Source organism: Haliotis rufescens, unplaced genomic scaffold, assembly GCF_023055435.1.
Source record: "Haliotis rufescens isolate VD_foot unplaced genomic scaffold, xgHalRufe1.0.p SCAF_16, whole genome shotgun sequence".
Classification (NCBI taxonomy): Eukaryota; Metazoa; Mollusca; class Gastropoda; order Lepetellida; family Haliotidae; genus Haliotis; species Haliotis rufescens.
The window spans coordinates 20034751-20056995 of NW_025963846.1; the positions used below are offsets into that span (position 1 = coordinate 20034751).

Consider the following 22245-nt stretch of genomic DNA (forward strand, 5'->3'; position numbering starts at 1 on the left):
AGCGGAAGGTCCGGGGTTCGATCCCGGGCCGCGTCATACAAAAAGACGTTAAAAGATTGTACTTGTTGTTACCCTGTCTGGCGCTCGGCATTAAGGGGCTAAAACAAGGACTGGTCGGCTCGGAGTCAGTATACTGTGTCTGGGTGGGGTATTCATGTTAAACTGGGGCATGGTATCTCAGTGAGCTAGCACTATAAATCGGCATCAGTCCGGACTAGTACAAGCAGCCACACACACACATACACGTGCATGCACGTCGCTATATAAGTGCAATAATCTTGGACGCGACGTTAAACCCAATTTCACCTCACCTCACCTCACATATCCAGTCGTCCAGTGAGACAACTGCCGGTGTTGGTGGTATTAGGTATGTAATTGAAATGCAGGGTAAGTGTAGTTTGATTATGTCATGATAATGTTGACAGGTGGCTCTGTGCTGGCCGGGAAGAGCTACATGGTTATGTGCGACCATCAGATCATCGTCCCCAAGTGCCAGAGCTTTATGGACTCGTTCTCCGCCCTGTTTGCATCGTATTATATCTTCAACCTTGAGTACCAGACAGGTGCTGCAGCAACACTGGAGTTTATACAAAGGTATTTTAAGTTATTTATATACCTTGAATTATCGCCAGGTGTAAATTGCAATGTTACATGTAAAATAACAGCAGGTACATTTGGACAATATTAACATTCAGAACAAATCAGATTCATCTTATAATGAGGTAGCATCAGCTAATTATGCAATATGTGTTAAGTATATGCTTAATTAATCAATGAAATTGATAGTATATACATATATCTAACCCCTTACAGGTGCTTCATTGGGATCAACCAAGACAAAGGTTCAAAAGGCAACAAAGTGAAGAAGAAGAAAACTCAAATGACTGCAAAAGTGCTGAAACTGATCAGCAGCCTTTCAGATTTTGAGTGGAGTGAGTGAGTTAGTGAGTGAGTTGGGTTTAACGCCGCTTTTAACAGTATTCCAGTCATATCACGGCGTGTCAGCTTAATTGTGGGAGGAAAGCCCGAAGTGATGCAGGTCTCAGACGTTTACCACTTCGGTGAAACCCACGAGCACGTTTATGGTGCTGACAACCTAGAAACATAATCGGGGCGAACCGGGATTCGAACCCACAATCACAGGTTTCTGGCGTGCCCAAGGGACGCAACTCTGCACAGCGAATCGCGGCGCCTTAGACGACTGGGCCACCCGTGCCCCCGATTTTGAGTGGAACGAGCCTTAAATTGCAACTAACTGTACATGATGTGGTGGTTGTTTTACTGTTTTCCTGAAACAAAGTTTTAGAAAGTTAAGTTTTGGCTATTGATTAAAGCTATTTTCATTAAGCGGTTTGAATATTAAGCAATCATTTGTTTTTCAGTCTGCTGGTATTATCTTACTAGTGTTACCATTAGGTCTAACTGTCTTGATTTGACTATGAAGTTTGTCCTGAAACAGAATTACTTATGCATGTTGATGGGCGTTTAACATGTACTTACAAACACATGTTATGTGTAAGTTTATAGGATATGTTAAGAACTCTGGCCACATGTGTGGTATTTAGAAGAACTTCTGAATGTAAGGATGATATGCCATATCACGTTTACAGCTGTGTATGAGTAATGAATAAACATATTTGTTTTACAGCTACTTTCAAATTGTAGTAAACACCCTATAGCTAGTAAAGCTATAGGGTGGTTTGTCTATTATATTTTCTTCATCATTATTGTTTTTTATGCACTTAGAAATTGGTATCAAGAGAAGACAACTGGTATCAAGGGGACGACAGTTGAAATCTTTGTTTTAAAAATTTACATGCTTTTATTAAAATTATTCGTTGGAATTGAAATTTGATGTCTTGAACCTATTCTGTTGTAATATATATTTTGAAGCAGTTGTTGGCTTTTAGTATCTTCAGTGGTATGCATCTGACTGATATCAAACTGTGACGCAATATTGTTTTTTCTTCATCCATTCTATTAATTTCTGCGTACTGCAAGCACATTTCTGCGTGGTGTAAAACCCTGAAGATGACTGATTAAAAACGTTCTACGTTGCAGATGCTATTAGAACTATTATTATTTGTTATCATTTTCAGGCACTTGCAATTGACTCGCAACAACAACTGTTAAACGGTATATTACAGTACCTACGGTATAGGGACCGGCTTCAGTACAGTATAAGGTTGCATGGCAACCGCGCTGACGGTCATTTACCGTAAACATACGTTACAAAATATTACGGTATATACCGTTATGTTACGGTAAATGCATGTCAGCGCGGTTGCCAACCTTTTACTGTAAAAAAATACGGCATAGTTTTACAGTGTTGAGAATCTTCGGCGTGACGTGCGAACGCTTTATCTACTAGGCTACCCGACCGCCCCGGATAGATACGAACAAAAAACGTGTACCTTTAGGTAAATGAAATTTACGAGGCCGCATGCCAGAAGAACGGACAGTCATGTCACACAAGCCACCCTGAGTTGTGAGATGACAGCCATCTCAGTAATATTTTTCAGTATTTTTAAGTACATGTACTTTTCATTCAGTAGTATGGGGCTTCCCCGCTTCACACCCCAATCATAGCATCGCTCTTCCCCATAACTCCTTGTTTCATCTCATCATTTCATGTTATCTTCATCTACTCGTGTCCTCGCTTCATTCCGCCATCGTTCATATTTCATATTCCAGGGCGATAAACCGATCATATACTTAACGGTCATCCCATTGAACACAAGGATGAGGTATTCTTACGGTTCCATTTGACCGATAAAACTGACTAAAGTATAAGGAAACGGTATGATAAGTATTCTTTTAGGGCCTCATAATCCGTATAATTTAAAACATACTCAAAGCTTTTCGTAATTGTTATGCACTTGCTCATAGCTACACGTTCGCTTTAAACACGAAAAAGCCCATTTCTGGTGTCCTCCGTCGTGATTTTGCTCGAATATTGCTAAAAGCGGCGTAAAACCACAGCCAATCACTCACTTAAATACGAAAAATCTACCCTTTTCACTCACATTTGTCACACACTGTCACGGAAGTATTTCTCAAACTTCCAGTGTATGAAAACACCCAAAATGTCAATCATATCAACATATCCAAAATGAGCCTGAGCAAGTCAAAAGTGTACACTATCTTTTGTAAATGTTGTCATTTCAAGTGATCAGATGAGTCCATATAGCTGGTCCTTTTTACGACGTTTTTTAATCATTTTTATCGTAACTGACTTTGAGCCAGTCTCAAAATACTGTGCCCACCAACTCAAGCTTTGTTTGTCTACGTCGTCAAAATATATTTAATCAGTGTGGGTCAAGGACCTTCCAGGTGAGTTACATCGTCGTGCTGCTTATTTTAGGGTTGGCGTTATCGGAGTTGCTTGAGGCGTAGATTAAAGGAGGTCACCACTCGATAGCGGTTGTAGGGATGTGTCCTGATGGTTTTGACATACATGTAAACACATCTGGCGCGTTCACTTGGTTAAAGGGGGCATGTGTGGTCTAGTGGTAGAAGGTGCCACAGTTCGGGGTGCAGAGTTACTGGTGTCAGGATCCAGTGGTCGTGTGTTCGAATCTTGGACTCGGCAAAATCATGATTCTAGGTTTGTCAGCACCCTAACTGTGCTTGTGGGTTTCACCAAAGTGGAAAACGTCTGAGACCGGCATCAGCTAAGCGGCGTTAAACCCAACCAACTCACTCACTCAGATGGTTAAAATAAATGTGTGACTCTTACTACCCAAACATGATCAGCACATGGACTTCTTGTCTACAAAATAGAACGTGATCTAAACTACCCTTCTACAGATACTCGTGTGATTGGATGATCCAAAAACGTGGTGATAAGGGGTTAAACACAAGTTAAAGATTTTCTGCACGTTCTGTAGACCTACACGCCTGGCCTTTGTTCCCGACTGTAGCTTTGTTACTGCCCTGTGTTACTGACTGTAGCTTTGTTACTGCCCTGTGTTACTGACTGTAGCTTTGTTACTGCCCTGTGTTACTGACTGTAGCTTTGTTACTGCCCTGTGTTACTGACTGTAGCTTTGTTACTGCCCTGTGTTACTGAGTGTAGCTTTGTTACTGCCCTGTGTTACTGACTGTAGCTTTGTTACTGCCCTGTGTTACTGAGTGTAGCTTTGCTACTGCCCTGTGTTACTGACTGTAGCTTTGTTACTGCCCTGTGTTACTGACTGTAGCTTTGTTACTGCCCTGTGTTACTGACTGTAGCTTTGTTACTGCCCTGTGTTACTGACTGTAGCTTTGTTACTGCCCTGTGTTACTGACTGTAGCTTTGTTACTGCCCTGTGTTACTGACTGTAGCTTTGCTACTGCCCTGTGTTACTGACTGTAGCTTTGTTACTGCCCTGTGTTACTGACTGTAGCTTTGTTACTGCCCTGTGTTACTGACTGTAGCTTTGTTACTGCCCTGTGTTACTGACTGTAGCTTTGTTACTGCCCTGTGTTACTGACTGTAGCTTTGTTACTGCCCTGTGTTACTGACTGTAGCTTTGTTACTGCCCTGTGTTACTGACTGTAGCTTTGTTACTGCCCTGTGTTACTGACTGTAGCTTTGTTACTGCCCTGTGTTACTGACTGTAGCTTTGTTACTGCCCTGTGTTACTGACTGTAGCTTTGTTACTGCCCTGTGTTACTGACTGTAGCTTTGTTACTGCCCTGTGTTACTGACTGTAGCTTTGTTACTGCCCTGTGTTACTGACTGTAGCTTTGTTACTGCCCTGTGTTACTGACTGTAGCTTTGTTACTGGTCTTTGTTATTGGCCTTGTTACTGAGTGTAGCTTGCCTCTGTTACTGGCTGCAGCTTTGTTGCTAGGGTTGCTTGTTACTTATGTGACCGCCTCAGGGTCGGCCGTCTGCCCGGGAAGCAGAAGGCGATAGTTATTCATTTTAAACTGCGGCACGGTGGACTAGCTCTATTAATACGGGATTAGTCAGGGCTTGGTGTGTCAGCTCGATCCATAAAACTGATATCACAGAAACACAAACATTCTCACTCTCCATTCCTATGAGCTGAGATGGTAACTGCGCCTGGGTATTTATCATAACAGAATAAAGATGTAATTCCCTGGATGGCCGAGGATGATGTCATATGGCGCGTTGTCCTCATCTCTATTGCCAACGTTTGCTCAATACCCCTGTGCATCCAATTACGTTGAAAAGATCTTTTTCAATCTCATTAAAATCAGAGTGTTCTCCGATGAGACTCCTCTCTCCGTCAATACCTGGAAAACCCATAATGGATTATTATCATCAACCAGGGGCGGTCGGGTAGCCTAGTGGTTTAAGCGTTCGCTCGCCATGCCGAAGACCCGGGTTCGATTCCCGACATGGGTAAAATGTGTGAAGCCCATTTCTGGTGTCCCCCGCCGTGATATTGCTGGAATATTGCTAAAAGCGGCGTAAAACCATACTCACTCACTCACTCACTATCATCAACCATTTCGCCTTGCATGTGTTATTGAGAAATGTGTTTTGTCATGAATGTGTGGTATATGTTACGCTTTTTCTGAGTATTAGGTTTTTGAACCACTGATGTCCTTTATACAGAATGCATGTACAGTATTTATTGGAGCCCAGTAATATTGTGCCCGTTCCCGAAGCACCTAATTTAGATGGCCATTTAGATGTTAAATGGCATGCTTGGCTGACATATTGTATATTTTCATCTACTGTTTAGATTTGCATTATTGGATCGATGTATAGTTCAATATACATTGTGTGTTATACATTGTGTAGATACAGTACTCATATTATGGTGGCGGCGCTCGGCATTGTTATATTTTATCATTAAAATCTCCTCACGGTATATATTGCTGTTAGTAGCATGATAAAAAAAAAACACCCACAAAGCGCCAAAGCGGTTCAGTTTTCGACCAAACCCAGCTGTTGTTTAATGGTGAGTTGGGGTGACGTGACATGGGGTTTAACGTCGCGTCCAAGAGATTATTGCATTTATATAGCGACGTGTGTGTGTGTGTGTGTGGGGTGGGGGGTGGGGGGTGGGGGGGGGTGGGGGTGTGTGTGTGTGTGGGGGGGGGGGGGGGGGGCTGCTTGTACTCGTCCGGACTGATGCCGATTTATAGTGCTTGCTAGCCCACTGAGATGCCATGCCGCAGTTTAACATGAATACCCCACTCAGACACAGTTTACTGACTCCGAGCCGACCAGTCCTTGTTTTAGCCCCTTAATGCTTAGCGTCAGACAGGGTAACAACAAGTACCACCTTTTAACATCTTTTGGTATGACGCGGACGGGGATCGGTGGTGGGGGCTTATAAATGTTATAAATGTTAAGTTAAATCTGGGGTCAGCATAAGATGAAATGGCAATTGCATGGGCAATATGTGTATTTCCTAAGGGCATCAACAATAATAGTTCAAGTGTGTACTCGATGGATACACGTTTACTTCTTAACCAAGGGACGCAACTCTGCACTGCACATCGTACTGCGTCACGTGCATTGGCGGTAACCTCAGTGAATGCAGGTTACGCCATATCCTTGGTTGCCTTTTTGGAAAGTTGAGCGAGTGTGTTGAGCTCATCGCCAATTTGAACCGAATGCCAGTGACAGACAGTTGCTTTTTCTCTTCTTGCGTGCGTGATTTCATCTCGGACAGTATTGTCTCAAAGTGCTCAGGAATTCCGTTAAGGAAAACATACTACATCACACGTTTTACAAGATCATAGGATAAAGGAACTTTTCGGACCACTGGAATATAAATTGGTATTACAATAACCAACTGTTCAAAATTATTTGTTCAAATGACTGACAAGCCTTTAGTCTTTCTCTCCCCTTGCCAGTTTTGCGACTGGGTTCCGTCAAAGCGCAAACGGGCATAGATAAAAGAATTGTCAACTTGCAGTCTCGCACTCCGACACACCAAATATGCAACGAATTACCGAGATCACTCATTAATCAGTCTCGTTAATCCGACATCTGCACGCGAGTACACCATTCGTGACGGCATTGCCTAAAAGTCGGGCCGGGCCGGGCAAAGACGGGCCAAAGTGTTACTGGCTAATTACTTCATTATCGGCGACCATACCTACATATTATTGATGCAACATACACATATGTCATTAATGAACAATCACCAAACAAAAAAGTGCACCATAAATAAGTAATTCGGAGTAAATCGCTTGAAAACCAGAAAGTAGAGCAGTGTGTAAGCGTCGCTGATCTTGGTAACATGTAAAAGAGCAATCGTTAAACGAAATAAGATTTGAAACGTATCAAATACTTCTAGCTATCGTGATACAACGTTCCATCTGTGCGCATAGTGTTATATTTATAGAAACGTTCTATATATAAGTAAATACCACTTTATAATGTCACTGATCGTGGTATTTAAAGCAGACACGTTGGTTAAAGTAGACCTCTTCTCCCTATACTCTCAACAGCCACACAGGTGTTCGGTCCGACTTGGCCCGGGCTGTCAAAATCAACTTTAAACTCACATATGTATCATCAAATGGATTCACATCTATAAACTAGTATAATATCTACCTAAATACCACTTTATAGTGTCTCAGATCGTGGACTTAAAGAAAACAAGGTGCTCAAAGTGAAGCATTTTTACTGTATTTTCTTTAGAAAATCTCTGTCAGAAGTGTTCGGTCCGACTTGGCCCGGGCTGTCAAAATCAACTTAAACCTCACAGATGTATTCATCAAATGGATTCACATCTTTAGAATAGTATTATATCTGCCTATATACCACTTTATAGTGTCTCAGATCGCTGTACATAAAGAAAACAGGGTGCTCAAAGTGAAGCCCTTTTCCCTCTACATTCTCAACATAGTCTCTATCAGAAGTGTTTGGCTTGTGCTCGGTCCGACTTGGCCCGGGCTGTAAAAATCAACTTAAACCTCACAGATGTATCATCAAATGGATTCATATGTTTAGATTAGTATTATATCTACCTAAATACCACTTTATTATGTCACAGTAAATCGTATTTAAAGAAAACAAGGTGCTCAAAGTGATGCCCTTTTCCCTCTACATTCTCAAAATAGTATCTATCAGAAGTGTTTTGCTTGTGTTGGGTCCGACTTGGCCCGGGCGATCAAAATCAATTTTTAAACATAAAGACGTATCTTCAAATGTGTTTACATCTATAGGTTAGTGTTATATCTACCTATATACCACTTTATAATGTCACGGTACATCGTATTTAAAGAAAACAAGGTGCTCAAAGTGATGCCCTTTTCCCTCTACATTCTCAACATAGTCTCTATCAGAAGTGTTTTGCTTGTGTTGGGTCCGACTTGGCCCGGGCGATCAAAATCAATTTTTAAACATAAAGACGTATCTTCAAATGTGTTTACATCTATAGGTTAGTGTTATATCTGCCTATATACCACTTTATAATGTCACGGTACATCGTATTTAAAGAAAACAAGGTGCTCAAAGTGATGCCCTTTTCCCTCTACATTCTCAACATAGTCTCTATCTGAAGTGTTTTGCTTGTGTTGGGTCCGACTTGGCCCGGGCGATCAAAATCAATTTTTAAACATAAAGACGTATCTTCAAATGTGTTTACATCTATAGGTTAGTGTTATATCTACCTATATACCACTTTATAATGTCACGGTACATCGTATTTAAAGAAAACAAGGTGCTCAAAGTGAAGTATTTTTACTGTATTTTCTTAAGAAAATCTATGTCAGATATATGTGTTCGGTCCGCCCGGGCCAAGTCGGACCGAACACTTCTGACATAGATTTTCTTAAGAAAATACAGTAAAAATACTTCACTTTGAGCACCTTGTTTTCTTTAAATACGATGTACCGTGACATTATAAAGTGGTATATAGGTAGATATAACACTAATCTATAGATGTAAACACATTTGAAGATACATATGTGTGTTTAAAGTTGATTTTGACCGCCCGGGCCAAGTCGGACCCAACACAAGCAAAACACTTCTGATAGAGAGAATGTAGAGGGAAAAGGGCTTCACTTTTGAGCACCGTGTTTGCTACTGCAATATGAGACACTAATGTGTTATATAGGTAGATATGATATTATAATTAGTCTATAGATGTAAAGTATGTGTTGTATTTTTAGAAGCGCTTTGACAGTTATTAACACGTGTCGTGTCAGTCCTATGACATTCGCGAATATCCACTTGCAGAAAACATCCTGTGTTGGTTTAACATCAATTAGTAAAAGTTAATTAGGGATGCCAAACACGTTAATTAATGAAAGAAGAGTAGTCAAAACACTGTCATTTCGAATTCCTGCCCAGGACATCACACCCCTGCACGCTAAGGTCGGTGAGAAACCTTCTCATCAAAGTAAAGACACAGTCAAGCCACTGACTTTTCGGTATGAACTCTCGGTATGTAGCTATAATTATCAGTTAATTACATTGCTGAAGATACATTTTTATTCAAACTCAATTAAATGAGCAAAACTATCCGTTTCTGGACATTTGAGATCTGCCTAGATATGCACGTTTCGTTTTATTATTCTGCAATCCATTTTAGTATTACCCGCTGGCCCGGCCCGGCCCGACTTTTCTTGGCCCGACTTTTAGGCAATCCCATTCGTGACCAAATCATGTTATTCTGGGACAAGCAGGTTACGGAAAGGGGCGAGTGGTGACGAATGGCGAGTACTCAGTGCGTGTTCTGATGCGAGGTGAGTCAGCTAGCAGCTGCACATTACAACGGCTGCAGAGAAAAGCTTGCTTAACAATAACTTAACAATTAATGCTCTAAATAAACAAGACAGGATTTTAAAAAATCACAGGCTTAGATTACCTCAATCTCATAAAAATCAGATTTTCGCTAACTATAACCGACCAATGAAATGACAAACATAAAGTTGCCATTAGCCACTTAAAAAGCTACTTTCTTGAGCTTTGCGGCACTAGTTTCAAACTGGCGACTTCCATTCCAGACTATGCTTTCAAAAGCATTTTCAATCAGTCAACAGTAGTTTTGTGTTAAGTTTTATAGGTGGCATGATTAGAAAACATTTTCCGCTACAACGTGTTTGTATCGTTATCTCAGGATACAGGAACAGGAACGTTGATACAGGTCGTCTCCCATTTGTCAGACAGCTTAAAACAACAACTTTTATGGTTGAGCGAACACCTGGGCCCACTTGCACAAAGCGATCTTAGCGCTAAGACTATCGTAAGCCTATGTTAAATAATGGGGGTTAAGATCATCTTAGCGCTAAGATCGCTTTGTGCAAGTGGTGACTAGTCTTGTCACCAACAACTGTCTGACAACTGGTACAAAAGAAAACAAAATCAGATTGTTGTTGGTTCTGGGGATTTGAATATCATGATGGTTCCACATTGATATCCGGAATCTGGCATCGTCGCCAAGTTGACTACCATGTAATCGTTGAGCTGCACAGCTCGAGGTTCACGCCAGGGGTGGAGTTCATGGGTTCAAGACACAAGTCTTGGACCATGCCTGGTGGGAGAAGGGCCAAACCAGCTGCTTTCCGGATCCACTTCTTCAATTGCGGGTCTTCTCGGCATAGAACCGCCAATCCTAGGTCTTGGGTCTTTCTCCAGATTGAATGAAGTGGAAGTAGCATCCCTTTAACTGAGGGAATTCTGTCTAAACGGCTCGAATGGCAGCAAGTTCAAAGTTTGTCTGGATCTTTTGAGGAGTCAAGGGTCGATGTAGTCTTTGTTGAACTTCAGCTTTCAGTCTGCTGAACAGCCTTGTGTAGGTTGTGGCATGGCGATCAGGAAGCAGGACGAAGACGAAGTGGGTAGGTGACAGATCCACTTCTAGCATATAGAATGTAGACTGACCCCACAGCAAGGTGTGTGTGTGTGTGTGTGTGGGGGGGGGGGGGGGGGGGGGGGGGAGGGGGGGGGGGATTTGAAGGTACCATTCATGTAAATGACGTCTGCAGCTTGCAGTGCTTCCAGCTATTCAAGGTTGGGGAAGGCCAGGATCTAGTGATCTCCATCACTGAATAAGAGAAAGGCTCTGTCATCAGTGGTCTTCGTCCACTCACCATCAAGATCCACGTCAGCTCTGGTCTGCGGGAGGACGGGACTAGTCTTAAAGCGATGTCTTTAGAGGGAACTGCTCATGCTGGGGAATGATGGTAGATACGGAATCTTATCTTCGTCTCGGGTGGCTAACTCCTCATAGAGTGACTGCATATGGGTTGTTTCGTCTCTGGTCCGTTTTCTCAGGCTGGTTACAAACCTGAACTTCTCGGGCTGTTCTGGAGGATGACTGTGGTCCGAAGTCGTCCTGACGTAATCACCAACAGTACCAGTACCAGACTTCAGCACACATCGCCAGTGTGCACAACTAAGTTTCCTTTATCCGACAAACTCGTTAATCCGACATAATCAGTTGCAACCAACCATGTCGGATTAACGGGACTTGACAGTATCACATATATACCACATGCTATTTATAACACAACGGGACTCCGGTATTATACAGTATGACTGAACGCGTGTAACTGTATCTTGGGTATATTTTTAGATGCAAGACATTAATCTGTGTAAAATAAGAAATATTCCTGAGGGATTCTTTGACCGACGTACTTGAAGTCATACGCGCATTCCGATTGGTCTGTGGTTTTTTCGATAGCAGGGCGAGTCTTCTTGCAGGTTACGGGAAGGGGCGACTCGTGACGAATGGTTAATATTTGTCATTTTCTAAGCCTTTAAAGGTGAGGTGGACAGTTCACACGTCACCACTGGATCTGATTTCACACATGGGTACAATGTGTTAAGCATATTTCCAGTGTCCCCTGCCGTGATATTGCTGGAATATTGCTGGAAGCGGCGTAAAACCATACTCACTCACTTATTCGAAAACAATAATGGTTTTATTTCGCACCATGTGTGACCATAATAGTTTCGATTGTTACACGCCCTCAATACATACGATGCGGGTTCCACCACTCTGGCGTCAAATGTTTTCTGATGAACTTCTCAATCATTTTTTGAGTGTCATAAACGAAAAATTCCGTTGATTAAGGTTTAGGTGTATCCTGTGTTTCATACGCTCACTAAATGTTCGGTCATCGGTAAATGGAAGATTACCATTTTGACAAATAATAACATCTATTTTAATGATTTAATAATATGTGCTCGTTAGTCTGCAACAATCACGACAATGACGCAATAATAATAATAGTAATAGCAATAATAATAATATTTTTTTATAGTGTGATGTTCGGTACACGTGATATATCGGAAAGCAGACGTGTGCGTCGATTATGGTGGTTAACTAACGATTACGCCACCAACGCAAGAGTAACATCTCACCCACAGAGGAACTCTTTTCGTAATCAAGAGCGTGGTCACAGCACGCCGCGTAGGTCTGTACAGCACGATGTATTTTATTCATAAATCAGTCGATCCTCCATAAATCACACTTTTGCTATTCATTTCACATATGGAGTGAGTTATTGTTGGAGTAAGGCTGTGAGTATGGGGGTAGAGGGTGGGGTAGTGGTGTTGATTACGAACCTGGAGCGGCCTAACTTGAAAACTTTTCTAAATGGAGACATAAACATTTCGCGAAAATGTAATTTAGAAATACTCCATCATGCACATGAAACCGTAAAAAAAACTCTAAAAAGTTTATATTGAAACAATTAGGCAACGAATTATATATTGTATACCATGGCAATTGTATTTTTGTTTGTTTGTTGTTTAACTCCAAACATAGAGATTCTAGCTATACGACGGCGGTTTGTAAATGATGGAGTCTGGACCATACATTCAAGAGAATTTGTGAGACACAGAGGCGAGCAAATGAATATGTGAGTGAGGGAGTGTGAATGAGTGAGGGGGAGCGTGAGATAGTGTATGAGTGTGTGTTTGTGTGTGTGTGTGTGTGGGGGGGGGGGGGGGGTGATGACGGAGTAGGTGAGATAATGTATGAGTGTCGGTTTTTATTCCAATGTAAAACACTATTTATAGTCATATTGCAATGGTCCCACAAGGTCACAATCCATGCATATCCGTCACAACCAAAGACAAAACCGCAAATATAGAAAATAAATTTATTGTAATACCCGAACAATTTAATAAACAACTAAAATCACCTGCTACTCGGGGAACAGATTTTTCCCTTGACCTCCAACAACATTTGATTAACAGTTTTAGGGGAAATATAAGTGAAGTAGTTCTCCTTCTCATTCTGGCCATCATAGTTCTGCCATGTTTGATACGGAAGCCCTCGCCATGACGCCATTGCCCGGAAATGCCGATTTGCCTGGGTCCAGTATATCGGGTAAAACTCTAGAACACCGGCATGTTTGGGAAGGAAGAGGGTATGTGACATGCCAGCACCGTGCATGCCCAACAGAATATCAGTATTTGCAATAAGCTCCAGTTGTTGTTTCATGGGGAGTATATCAAGTTGCACACCCGTGACGTTGTGGCCTGGGAGGATGTTATGCAAGTTGGCAATGATCTCATCTTCGTTTTTAATTTTCCTTTTAACTAAACCTTTTGGATTTCGCGGATGGGCAACATAATCCCTTCTCCAAATAAACATGACGTTAAGTTTATCGCAGTTTAACTGCTTACTGGTCTTGACATTGTGTCGAGAAAGGAAGAATTCTCGAAACAGTTCCAGATACGGCACAAATGGTCTGTAATGAAAGTTCAGGGGGCTGTTGTAACCCATAACACTCCACACCATATCATCAAACTGCGTGGGTGCCTCTAGAAGCCCCACCCTCTTAGTCTCCCCAAACAGCACATTCCACGTTTCGTCAAGGCCGCCTTGAGGGTGGGCATCTACCCAGAGCACTGTAATATTATCCGGGTCCTGATCAAACACCAACATCATCAAGAAAGCGTTATAATAATCCGTCATTGTGTGATACAGATTGACATATTCATATCTCATCACGGCTAAAGTCATTCCTTTCACTCGCTTTGTCTCTATTTTGTCTTTTTTACAGCTCACGACATTGTTCCATTTCAGAAGGTGGTCTTTGCCACCGAATCCTAAACCTGGTGTCGTGTCGCAGTTTAAGCTGAAATATCCTTTCTTCAGGTTCAGATACTCCTCCTCTTCTCGTTGGTTAAGCACAGAGGAGATAGCTTCTCCCCCTTTTCTGCCAACGCCTAACGAAGGGTCAATGATCACATTATGCAATCGGGCAAACTGATTGCCGTAATTAACAAACTGACCCTGGCTCTCTACCTTAGCAGCTTTCAACCAGCCGCAAACCGGATCCTGATTTATAATCATTGTCTGATTCATGAACGATACTTTATGTTTAATATCACATCCTCTCTGACCTTCCGCTTGCGCCATCTTTATTATTCCCGATTGCAGCGCCACCCTGACTTGCGTGACAACGTTGCCAACCTTGCCGACAGTGTGCCCGTCAGACAGGAAATCCTGCAGCGGCACTGTCCCATACGACTTCCATGCAAATAGCAATGCCCCCAACAGTAGCACGTAAAACAAGACAATGAACTTGAACAGTTTCCGATATGGGACTCGGAGGAAACTGGCCATGGTAGTGATGATGATGTTGTGGAAGAAGATGTGGAGATTAGAGTAGTTGCAGATTCATATTCTCAGACCAAAGGTCTCTCTCCGCCGGACGACATACGGCCGACTCCAGGATTCAGCGTCCGGCCACCTGTCTGAAAAGAGAAAAGAGAGTGTCAAGATGATGTAGTGATAAAGACATACCAGTCACAAGTTGAAGGTGTGGATCTACGGACAGAATATGTAGAGGGTGACCTGACAAAGTGAGTGAGCGAGTGAGTGAGTGAGTTGGGTTTAACGCCGCTTTTAACAGTATTCTAGTTATATCACGGCGTGTCAGCTTATTGTGGGAGGAAAGCCCGAAGTGATGCAGGTCTCTGACGTTTACCACTTCGGTGAAACCCATGAGCACGGGTATGGTGCTGACAAACCTAGAAACATAATCGGGGCGAACCGGGATTCGAACCCACAATCATAGGTTTCTGACGTGCCCAAGGGACGCAACTCTGCACAGCGAATCGCGGCGCCTTAGAAGACTGGGCCACCCGTGCCCCCTCTGACAAAGTGAAAATAATCAATTGTAATGAGTGTTCTTCATTTCCCCCAATGGTGTAGAGACGGTGGGGTAGCATAGTGGTAAAAGCGTTTGCTCGTCACGCCGAAGACCCGGGTTCTATTCCCCACGTGTGTACAATGAGTGAAGCCCATTTCTGGTGTCCCCCGCGGGGATATTGCTGGAATATTGCTCAAAGCAGCGTAAAAAACTATACTCACTCCAATAGCGCGGGAAAGTACAATTATGATAATAATGTTAACACAATACATTACATGTATGTACATAAAATATTAGGATCATACAGATAAGTTGGATTGGATTATTTACATTGTTGATATTCTTTCACAGGTAAAAGCGTAGATGTTAGGTTCCATCAACTTATTTCTTTTTATGAATTCGGCCCACTGTTCAAGGTCCATATATAGTCTAAGACCCAGCATTAGAAATTGGCACTGGTCCTGTGGCCCTTACCAAACTGCCCTATAGTTAAGGTATCATAAGGACTAGTAGAAATTTGTCCTTTTTAAGGGGGTTTCTATATGTTATCATTATAAGGACTCATCTAAGACCTGTGTGATATCACCAAGGAGGGCGATAACCCTGGTGTGTGGGTGATATCTCTGGTGTCATATCACTCGATAAAAATTCAATTCTCGATATATTATTATTATTATTATTATTATATATATATATATATATATATATATATATATATATATATATATATATATCTTATTATTAAAAAGAGATACTGTTAGTGTTAACTACAGTATCATGTAACAAATATTCTATACCAACAAACTCGCAGACGAGGCCGTGAAAAGCTGGTGTCCTGGCAGGACTCCCCAATATTTGTCTAAGATTTAAACATTATCAAAATTCTGCAAATGCATATTTCACATGTCGTTATTGTATTTGCTTGAACAGATGGACAATAGACACTTGTTATACAGAATATAGATCTACCATGTGACATGTCTTGAATAATGAATCTGGACCTCGCGTTAGCCTACGGAAGCTCCATGCGTTTTGTCCGAAGATTACACCTTTTCAATGACCAGTATGAGTATAAATGTATCAAAACAGATTTTTAAAGATCAGCGTATTGATCACACGTACATTTACTGAAGTGTCTTGCGTATTGTTGCCTGAAAGAAATATTCAAGTTTCGCATCGAGCTCTTGTGAAATAACAACGATGCGAGAGTAGTTCCCCTTGGTGTTTTCAAAAAGCAGTATTTGGAAAGCGAAATGAAAAATGTGTAACGAAAATGGACTACATAGTAAATTAAATTATGTTCGAGGAAATCATAACTGGGGAGTACGTGTTTATTTGTCATTTGGATTAAGATGTGAATGTTTTCAGGTGGAAAATGTCTATAAAATATCGTTCTCCACAGAACAATTCGTCCAAAAATTAAACTTCGAAAATAAAACGTCCCAGTGTAGACCCTACCAAAGATCACGTGGTTTGGGAGCCACATTGATTATTAGTTTAATGCAATTTCCTACCAAACGCCTTTAAACTGTTCATCAGTGCCATTTGGGTTGGAACCCAATAACCTGGGCAATGTGCTTTCCCATATTAAAATGAAATTCTGGTGAATAATACACTTGCAGCTCGGTGTTCCTGAATGAATGAATTGATTTGTCACATATGGTGTACACGTAGACATACGGGCAAACAGTAAACACGGACCGTGCAAGGCAAGTTTTACAAAGAATTATATAAGAATTTAACAATTATGTGTCATTACATGCATTATTTTATTTATTTTGAAAACAAAAACATCCCATCGCGTGTCGCTCTCTTCTGTTACAAGCAGAGCTCAAGTAAACAGTAGTATCGACATTCTGCCACCTGTGTTATCCGATCAATCAAAGCTGGCCATTCCAGGAGCCTTTGTTTCACTGCTAACATTGATTTGTAAAGCAAAAGGGATCAATGTGTGAGAGAATATTCAAGGACAAAGTTATCACTCATCGATAAGTAAGGACCCCACTGTTCCGTGCCAAGGAGAGGCCACGTGTGCAGGTTCGACCGGCTAGGATTTTGTATGGAATCTGGATATTTGTTCAATTTTATATACTTTCAACGGTTTTCTTTTTGGTGGCAAACAAATGTTAATTTTTCCGTAGTCTATAGCATTATTATTATTATTATTATTATTATTATTATTATTATTAACCATTTTTCTGGGGCAAGTTTTGGGGCGATCGGGTAGCCTACTGGTTAAAGCGTTCACTCGTCACACCGGGTTCTATTCCCGACATGGGTACAATGTGTGAAGCCCATTTCTGGTGTCCCACGCCGTGACTTTGCTGGAATATTGTTAAAAGCGGCGTAAAACTAAACTCACTCACTCACTCTGGGGCAATTACTTTTTTTTTTGCCCGATGAAAACAGCTCCCCTCCCTCCCGCAACTCTAGAATATCAAGTGGTCGGCCCTTAATATTGTAACACGCGTTTAGTGATATTAATATAATAAGACGCAGTCACAATACCTGACAATAATTAATAAATGTTCTGGTAAATATTAAACTGACATATCGAACCGACAGTTTACCGACGAGTGCAACCAGCACCATCTGGTGGTTACAAGAACGGACGCACCTGGTATCTACAGAAGAATACAAAGAACGGTAGAGCATGTGTTGAGTAACATTTCCCAAAGCTTTCTTCTTTCCGCACAGTCCACAATTTAATTCCTCCCGGCTATGATAAATTGTGTTTCTTCTCTGGTCTTCGTGGAAGATTCAAAACACTTCCATCGATCTCCTCAATAATTGACGACCGGAAATTGAAACCTTTTCAAGCGCGTTAGTCTCCACGTCTGTGCAAGTATGTACAACCCACCCCACGTTTTTCAGGGTGCGGATATAGAATTACATCATCAGTACGGGCAGTCGCGTGTTGTCTTTTCAACTTGCCAATTTAATTCAGGTGTACATGTCAAGGATGTGTTTCGATTTATTTTGTTTTTAAATGCATTCTCGAGGGATGGACCTGTTATTTCAAATGATTGGCGAACGGAAGGTGATAGTTACTATTGGACAATTATACACAGCGTGAAGATTAATTACATGATTAATTAATTACTTTTTCTGTTTGAAATTATATTGTCAAATCCGTTACTTGTTTTGGAACCGCTGGTGTCCATGGATCCTACATTAATTTTAGAATTGCGAAAAATTAAACATTCATACTGAAACTTTGTAGAACGGCGGAACTCCACGTATGGTAGAAACAGTAAAAAACGGTAAAATGTGTAGAACGGCGGGTTACATGCAAACATTGAAACGAATGAAAAACGTGGATTCATCTTTTCACATATGGCGGAGAGGAAGTGTCTCCTAGTGGATAGAACACTGGCTGGTCACTCCGAGGACCCGGGTTCGATTCCCCCACATGATTGAGTAAAGTGTGTGAGCCCATTCTCGTGTCACGTAATGGCGGATCTATCACTACAAGAGGCGTGAAAACCCACTTAATCTCACTCAACTCCACACAGCTCATATCTGTAGATATCTCGGCATAACGTCCGCTTGATTCGGGGGCCACAATGGGACATTACTGAGATTATTGCATCACTGTGACGTAACGTCGACGTCAGGCTACCCTGGCCCTTGTAGGAAGATAGCATTGTGATAATGGCCATAGTAGAAATAGTGGTTGTTTTTTGGCATTCTCAAAAACTTTCTAACGTTCACATTCAACCGGTGTGAGTGAGTACATGTTCAAAAATTCATACGTTGCATGTTTTGGTTTTGCATAATTATTATTAGGTCTTTGGAAGGCATTTAAAAGTGATACACATAAGGAAGAGAGTATATGGATTATTAAGAGGAACACAACGTTTCGGAGTATATGCTTACTTCTTCATCGGGTGAATGAATGCCATGAGGCAGAGCATATACTAGTATATATGGACATGTAAGGACAACAAAAGGTGGAAAATAACAAAGGGTACAAGGGTGTGGGGGGGGGGGGGGGGGGGGTTAATATATCTGAAATACTGATCCAAGTGGTGTTAAACCAAACTTACTCGCTAATATGTTTTATGTCAATCTGGTCGCAAAATGATCCTGTGTAGTGAACAATCTTACCTACACACATGTGTGCACCTGCCTTTCTCGAAGTCCTCAACTTGTCAACCACCTACAGAACAGCGCCGATGGATCTCAGCCGGATTGCATTCAATAGCCCGGAGCCGATCACTGAGAGAAGCTGCCTTCTATACAGTGCGACAGCCTGTGCATTACTAAGTACCAGCCTGAGAGCCGTTTTGCACGGCTTTGCGATGAAGTAACGCATTGTATTAGAATTAACGGATATAATAGAATTTGACACCACGATATATCAGTGAGAATACAATCTCCATATGGAAAGGTACATATGCCCTATCTGTGGGTGTGTGTATTACGCCTTTACGGGATAGAATTTGCAAATTATGTAAGAATAACGTTAATTGCTGACTCTCCTGCTGGCCCTAAAGTGACTGCTTTCATGGACTACGTGACAACCAGTTGGGTTCAAGGACAGGCCTTCATCCCAGAGATTTGGAATCACTTCGAAAACCAAGGCCACCGTACCAACAATCACCTGGAAGGGTGGCACAACAAGATAAAGAAACTTGCCAAGAAGTGCCACCCGAACATCTACGAGGTAGTGAAGCTATTTCAGCGAGAGCAGTCACTCAAAGAGGTTGCAGTCCTGAGACTCTCTCACCAGTGGTCAGAACCTTCACGAAGAAAGAAGTACAAGGCAATCGATGCACGTATTGCGTCCCTCAAGATCCAGCTCCTGAACCAACACCTGAGTGAGATGGAATATGCTGACCACGTGGGCGACCTCCTTCATCTGCAGTTATGATCCATTATGATATTCATATGCTATTCATATTCATCAATGTAAAGTTCTGATGAATATATATCCTTGTTGAATAAGAAATGAGAAAACAAGACTTGTTTTGTTATATACGGTAACCTGTTAGAATCACAAAGCATGTTTTGACAGCATAGCCGTGAGAGCCACATTATACAATCACGCAACCATAACCATTGCCGGGAGCGCCACATCAATTTGGGCTATCTATTTTCGAAATGTGGCGTTGCCGGTGTCACGAAATATATTCGCCCCCAGAATAAAATCTCCCCCCGGCGAATCCATACCGGTACAGTTCCGCCCCTCTCGAAATAAACTCTCCCCCACCCTACGAAATAAAATCTCCCCCCAGAATATTTCCTCCCCCGGTCGTTTTATAAATACTTGCCATGCAGTTGCCAATAGTTTTAATGTTAATTTGTTTATGTGTTTTTTTATTCATTTTTTTTTATCTCCTTTATTTTTTCTGAATTATACATTTAGTTACTTGTGTGGGGTGTGTGGTGGGGGTTGGGGGGTGTCCCACCATTCCTTTTGTTTTTCATAATAATATATTTTTAAGCTGTATATAACGTATGAATCCCTTCTCAGATTACTTTATCTCAGTTCTATATGACGTACTATTTTACTTTTCTGTGTCGTTCTTGTTTTCTCTTCAGTGTGAGGTTAAACTGTATCATTTTTACTATTTTGATATTTTGCAATATGTTGTGGTCATCAGTTATGCAAATCAGTTTCGGTGTGTCTTTTTAACAAGATGTCCTTCATTAATATTCACCGCCAGCCCCATTGTAACAATTACATGTACACTTTGCTTTGACGATGCCGGTTGATGTTGTTCAATACAGGTGTTTTTGAATCTATTCTACATGCTAATCATTTCGGGAAGATGATACACATTATCTATATTTTGGGTTACTTTGCTTATAAAGATTATACATGTAAACGTACGCAGTCTTAGTAGATTTTAAAGTAGATTTAATCAGTGCTGATTTAGATAGTTATGATGTTGTATGTTTAACAGAAACCTGGTTGCACCATGATATTCTAGCCCCTGGTATTACACTGATACCATTTTCAAATGGTAGCCTGTATTAAGGAATATATTTTAGATCTTTAATCAGAGTATAACGGCGTGGATATGTTGACAGTTTTTACGTAGTTAGTGTTAAAACCGAATGTTTGCGAGGATTAATAAGATCTCTGAAATCAGTTACATCAGTAGTTCCGGTGTCACGAAATATATTCGCGCCCAGAATACCCCCCCGCGTAATAGAGTAATTTGCATGCTTTACCATTCATTGTACCATTCTAAACCATGTGAATGTTGTATGTCAGTCAATCGGGTGGGAAAACAGCCCAATCCTCGCTCTATAAAGGACTATGTCAATCATTTTGCAAGTTGAAATGACCCCTGATACTTTATGAATACTTTATGACAGTTTATGGAGTAAAAATCAATGCTGATTAGTCAAACCGCTATGTTGGGCTTACCATGCGGTTCAAGATAATCGAGCACTGTTCGACTTGTTTTTAGCCGAGCGGTCCTAACAGCGCCAATGGAAATACTACACCATAAATGAACTGTTTCGATTTGTCAATGGAAATACTACACCATAAATGTACTGTTTCGATTTGCGCGGTTTCACCAACCGTTCAAGATAACTAATACTCTCTGTCAATGCGTTCAACGTGTAAATGCATTTCATACCTGATATACTGACATGGTCCCAGCTGGCAAACAAGACTTCTAAGAGCTTACTGTTCCGGCATAACTTCATCTATTCATCGGAGGCAACAGATTTTTGCAAACAATTGCGTCATCACTGATTTTCAGTGATCCATTAATATATTTGTACCGCTATTGTCAACGTTCACGCCAAAAGAAATTTTTTCGTTGGAAAATCGAACTTGGTTATTCTCTAGCATTGATGTTTCACATTTCTATGGTTGTTTACGACATGAGTATTGGTTGATAACAACATCTGGTGTTACATGACATCAAATAATATGTGTATGCCTGAAGTAGATAATATTTTATTCAGGAAATAATAGCTAGAATTGGTTACCCGAACAGACTAAATGGTTATATTTCCCTTTAATATAACAGTGTTTCAACACACAAAAATGTTAAACAAACACACGTTTGTGTTTACCGTTATACTTGCCAATGTAGCCGTCGTATACATGTAAATATATAAATGTTGTGTACAGTCATGGGTGGAATTGAATACAATATTGAAATAAGGAACGTGTTCATGAGGCGAGACATTTCAAAACAATATACAATCTAAAGTGTTGAATATCTTCTTTGGTTG

At 41.2% G+C, this 22245-nt stretch overlaps 1 protein-coding gene across 8 annotated transcripts in view; it reads right to left on the reverse strand.

The window, feature by feature from the left end:
- Positions 1 to 13021: 13021 nt before the first annotated feature.
- The window catches only part of LOC124121880 (beta-1,2-xylosyltransferase RCN11-like), a 138880-nt gene continuing 129656 nt past the window's right edge, over positions 13022 to 22245 (reverse strand). For 7 of the 8 annotated variants that reach the window (XM_046485040.2, XM_046484978.2, XM_046485024.2 and 4 more), the window contains exon 2: positions 13022 to 14641. In XM_046485040.2, the coding sequence (XP_046340996.2) occupies positions 13074 to 14510 (1437 nt within the window). In that variant the 5' untranslated portion in view covers positions 14511 to 14641 and the 3' untranslated portion in view covers positions 13022 to 13073. Of the gene's footprint in view, positions 14642 to 19149; positions 19300 to 22245 lie in introns of those variants that run through there. The other variant, XM_046485007.2, reaches the window with a different exon arrangement.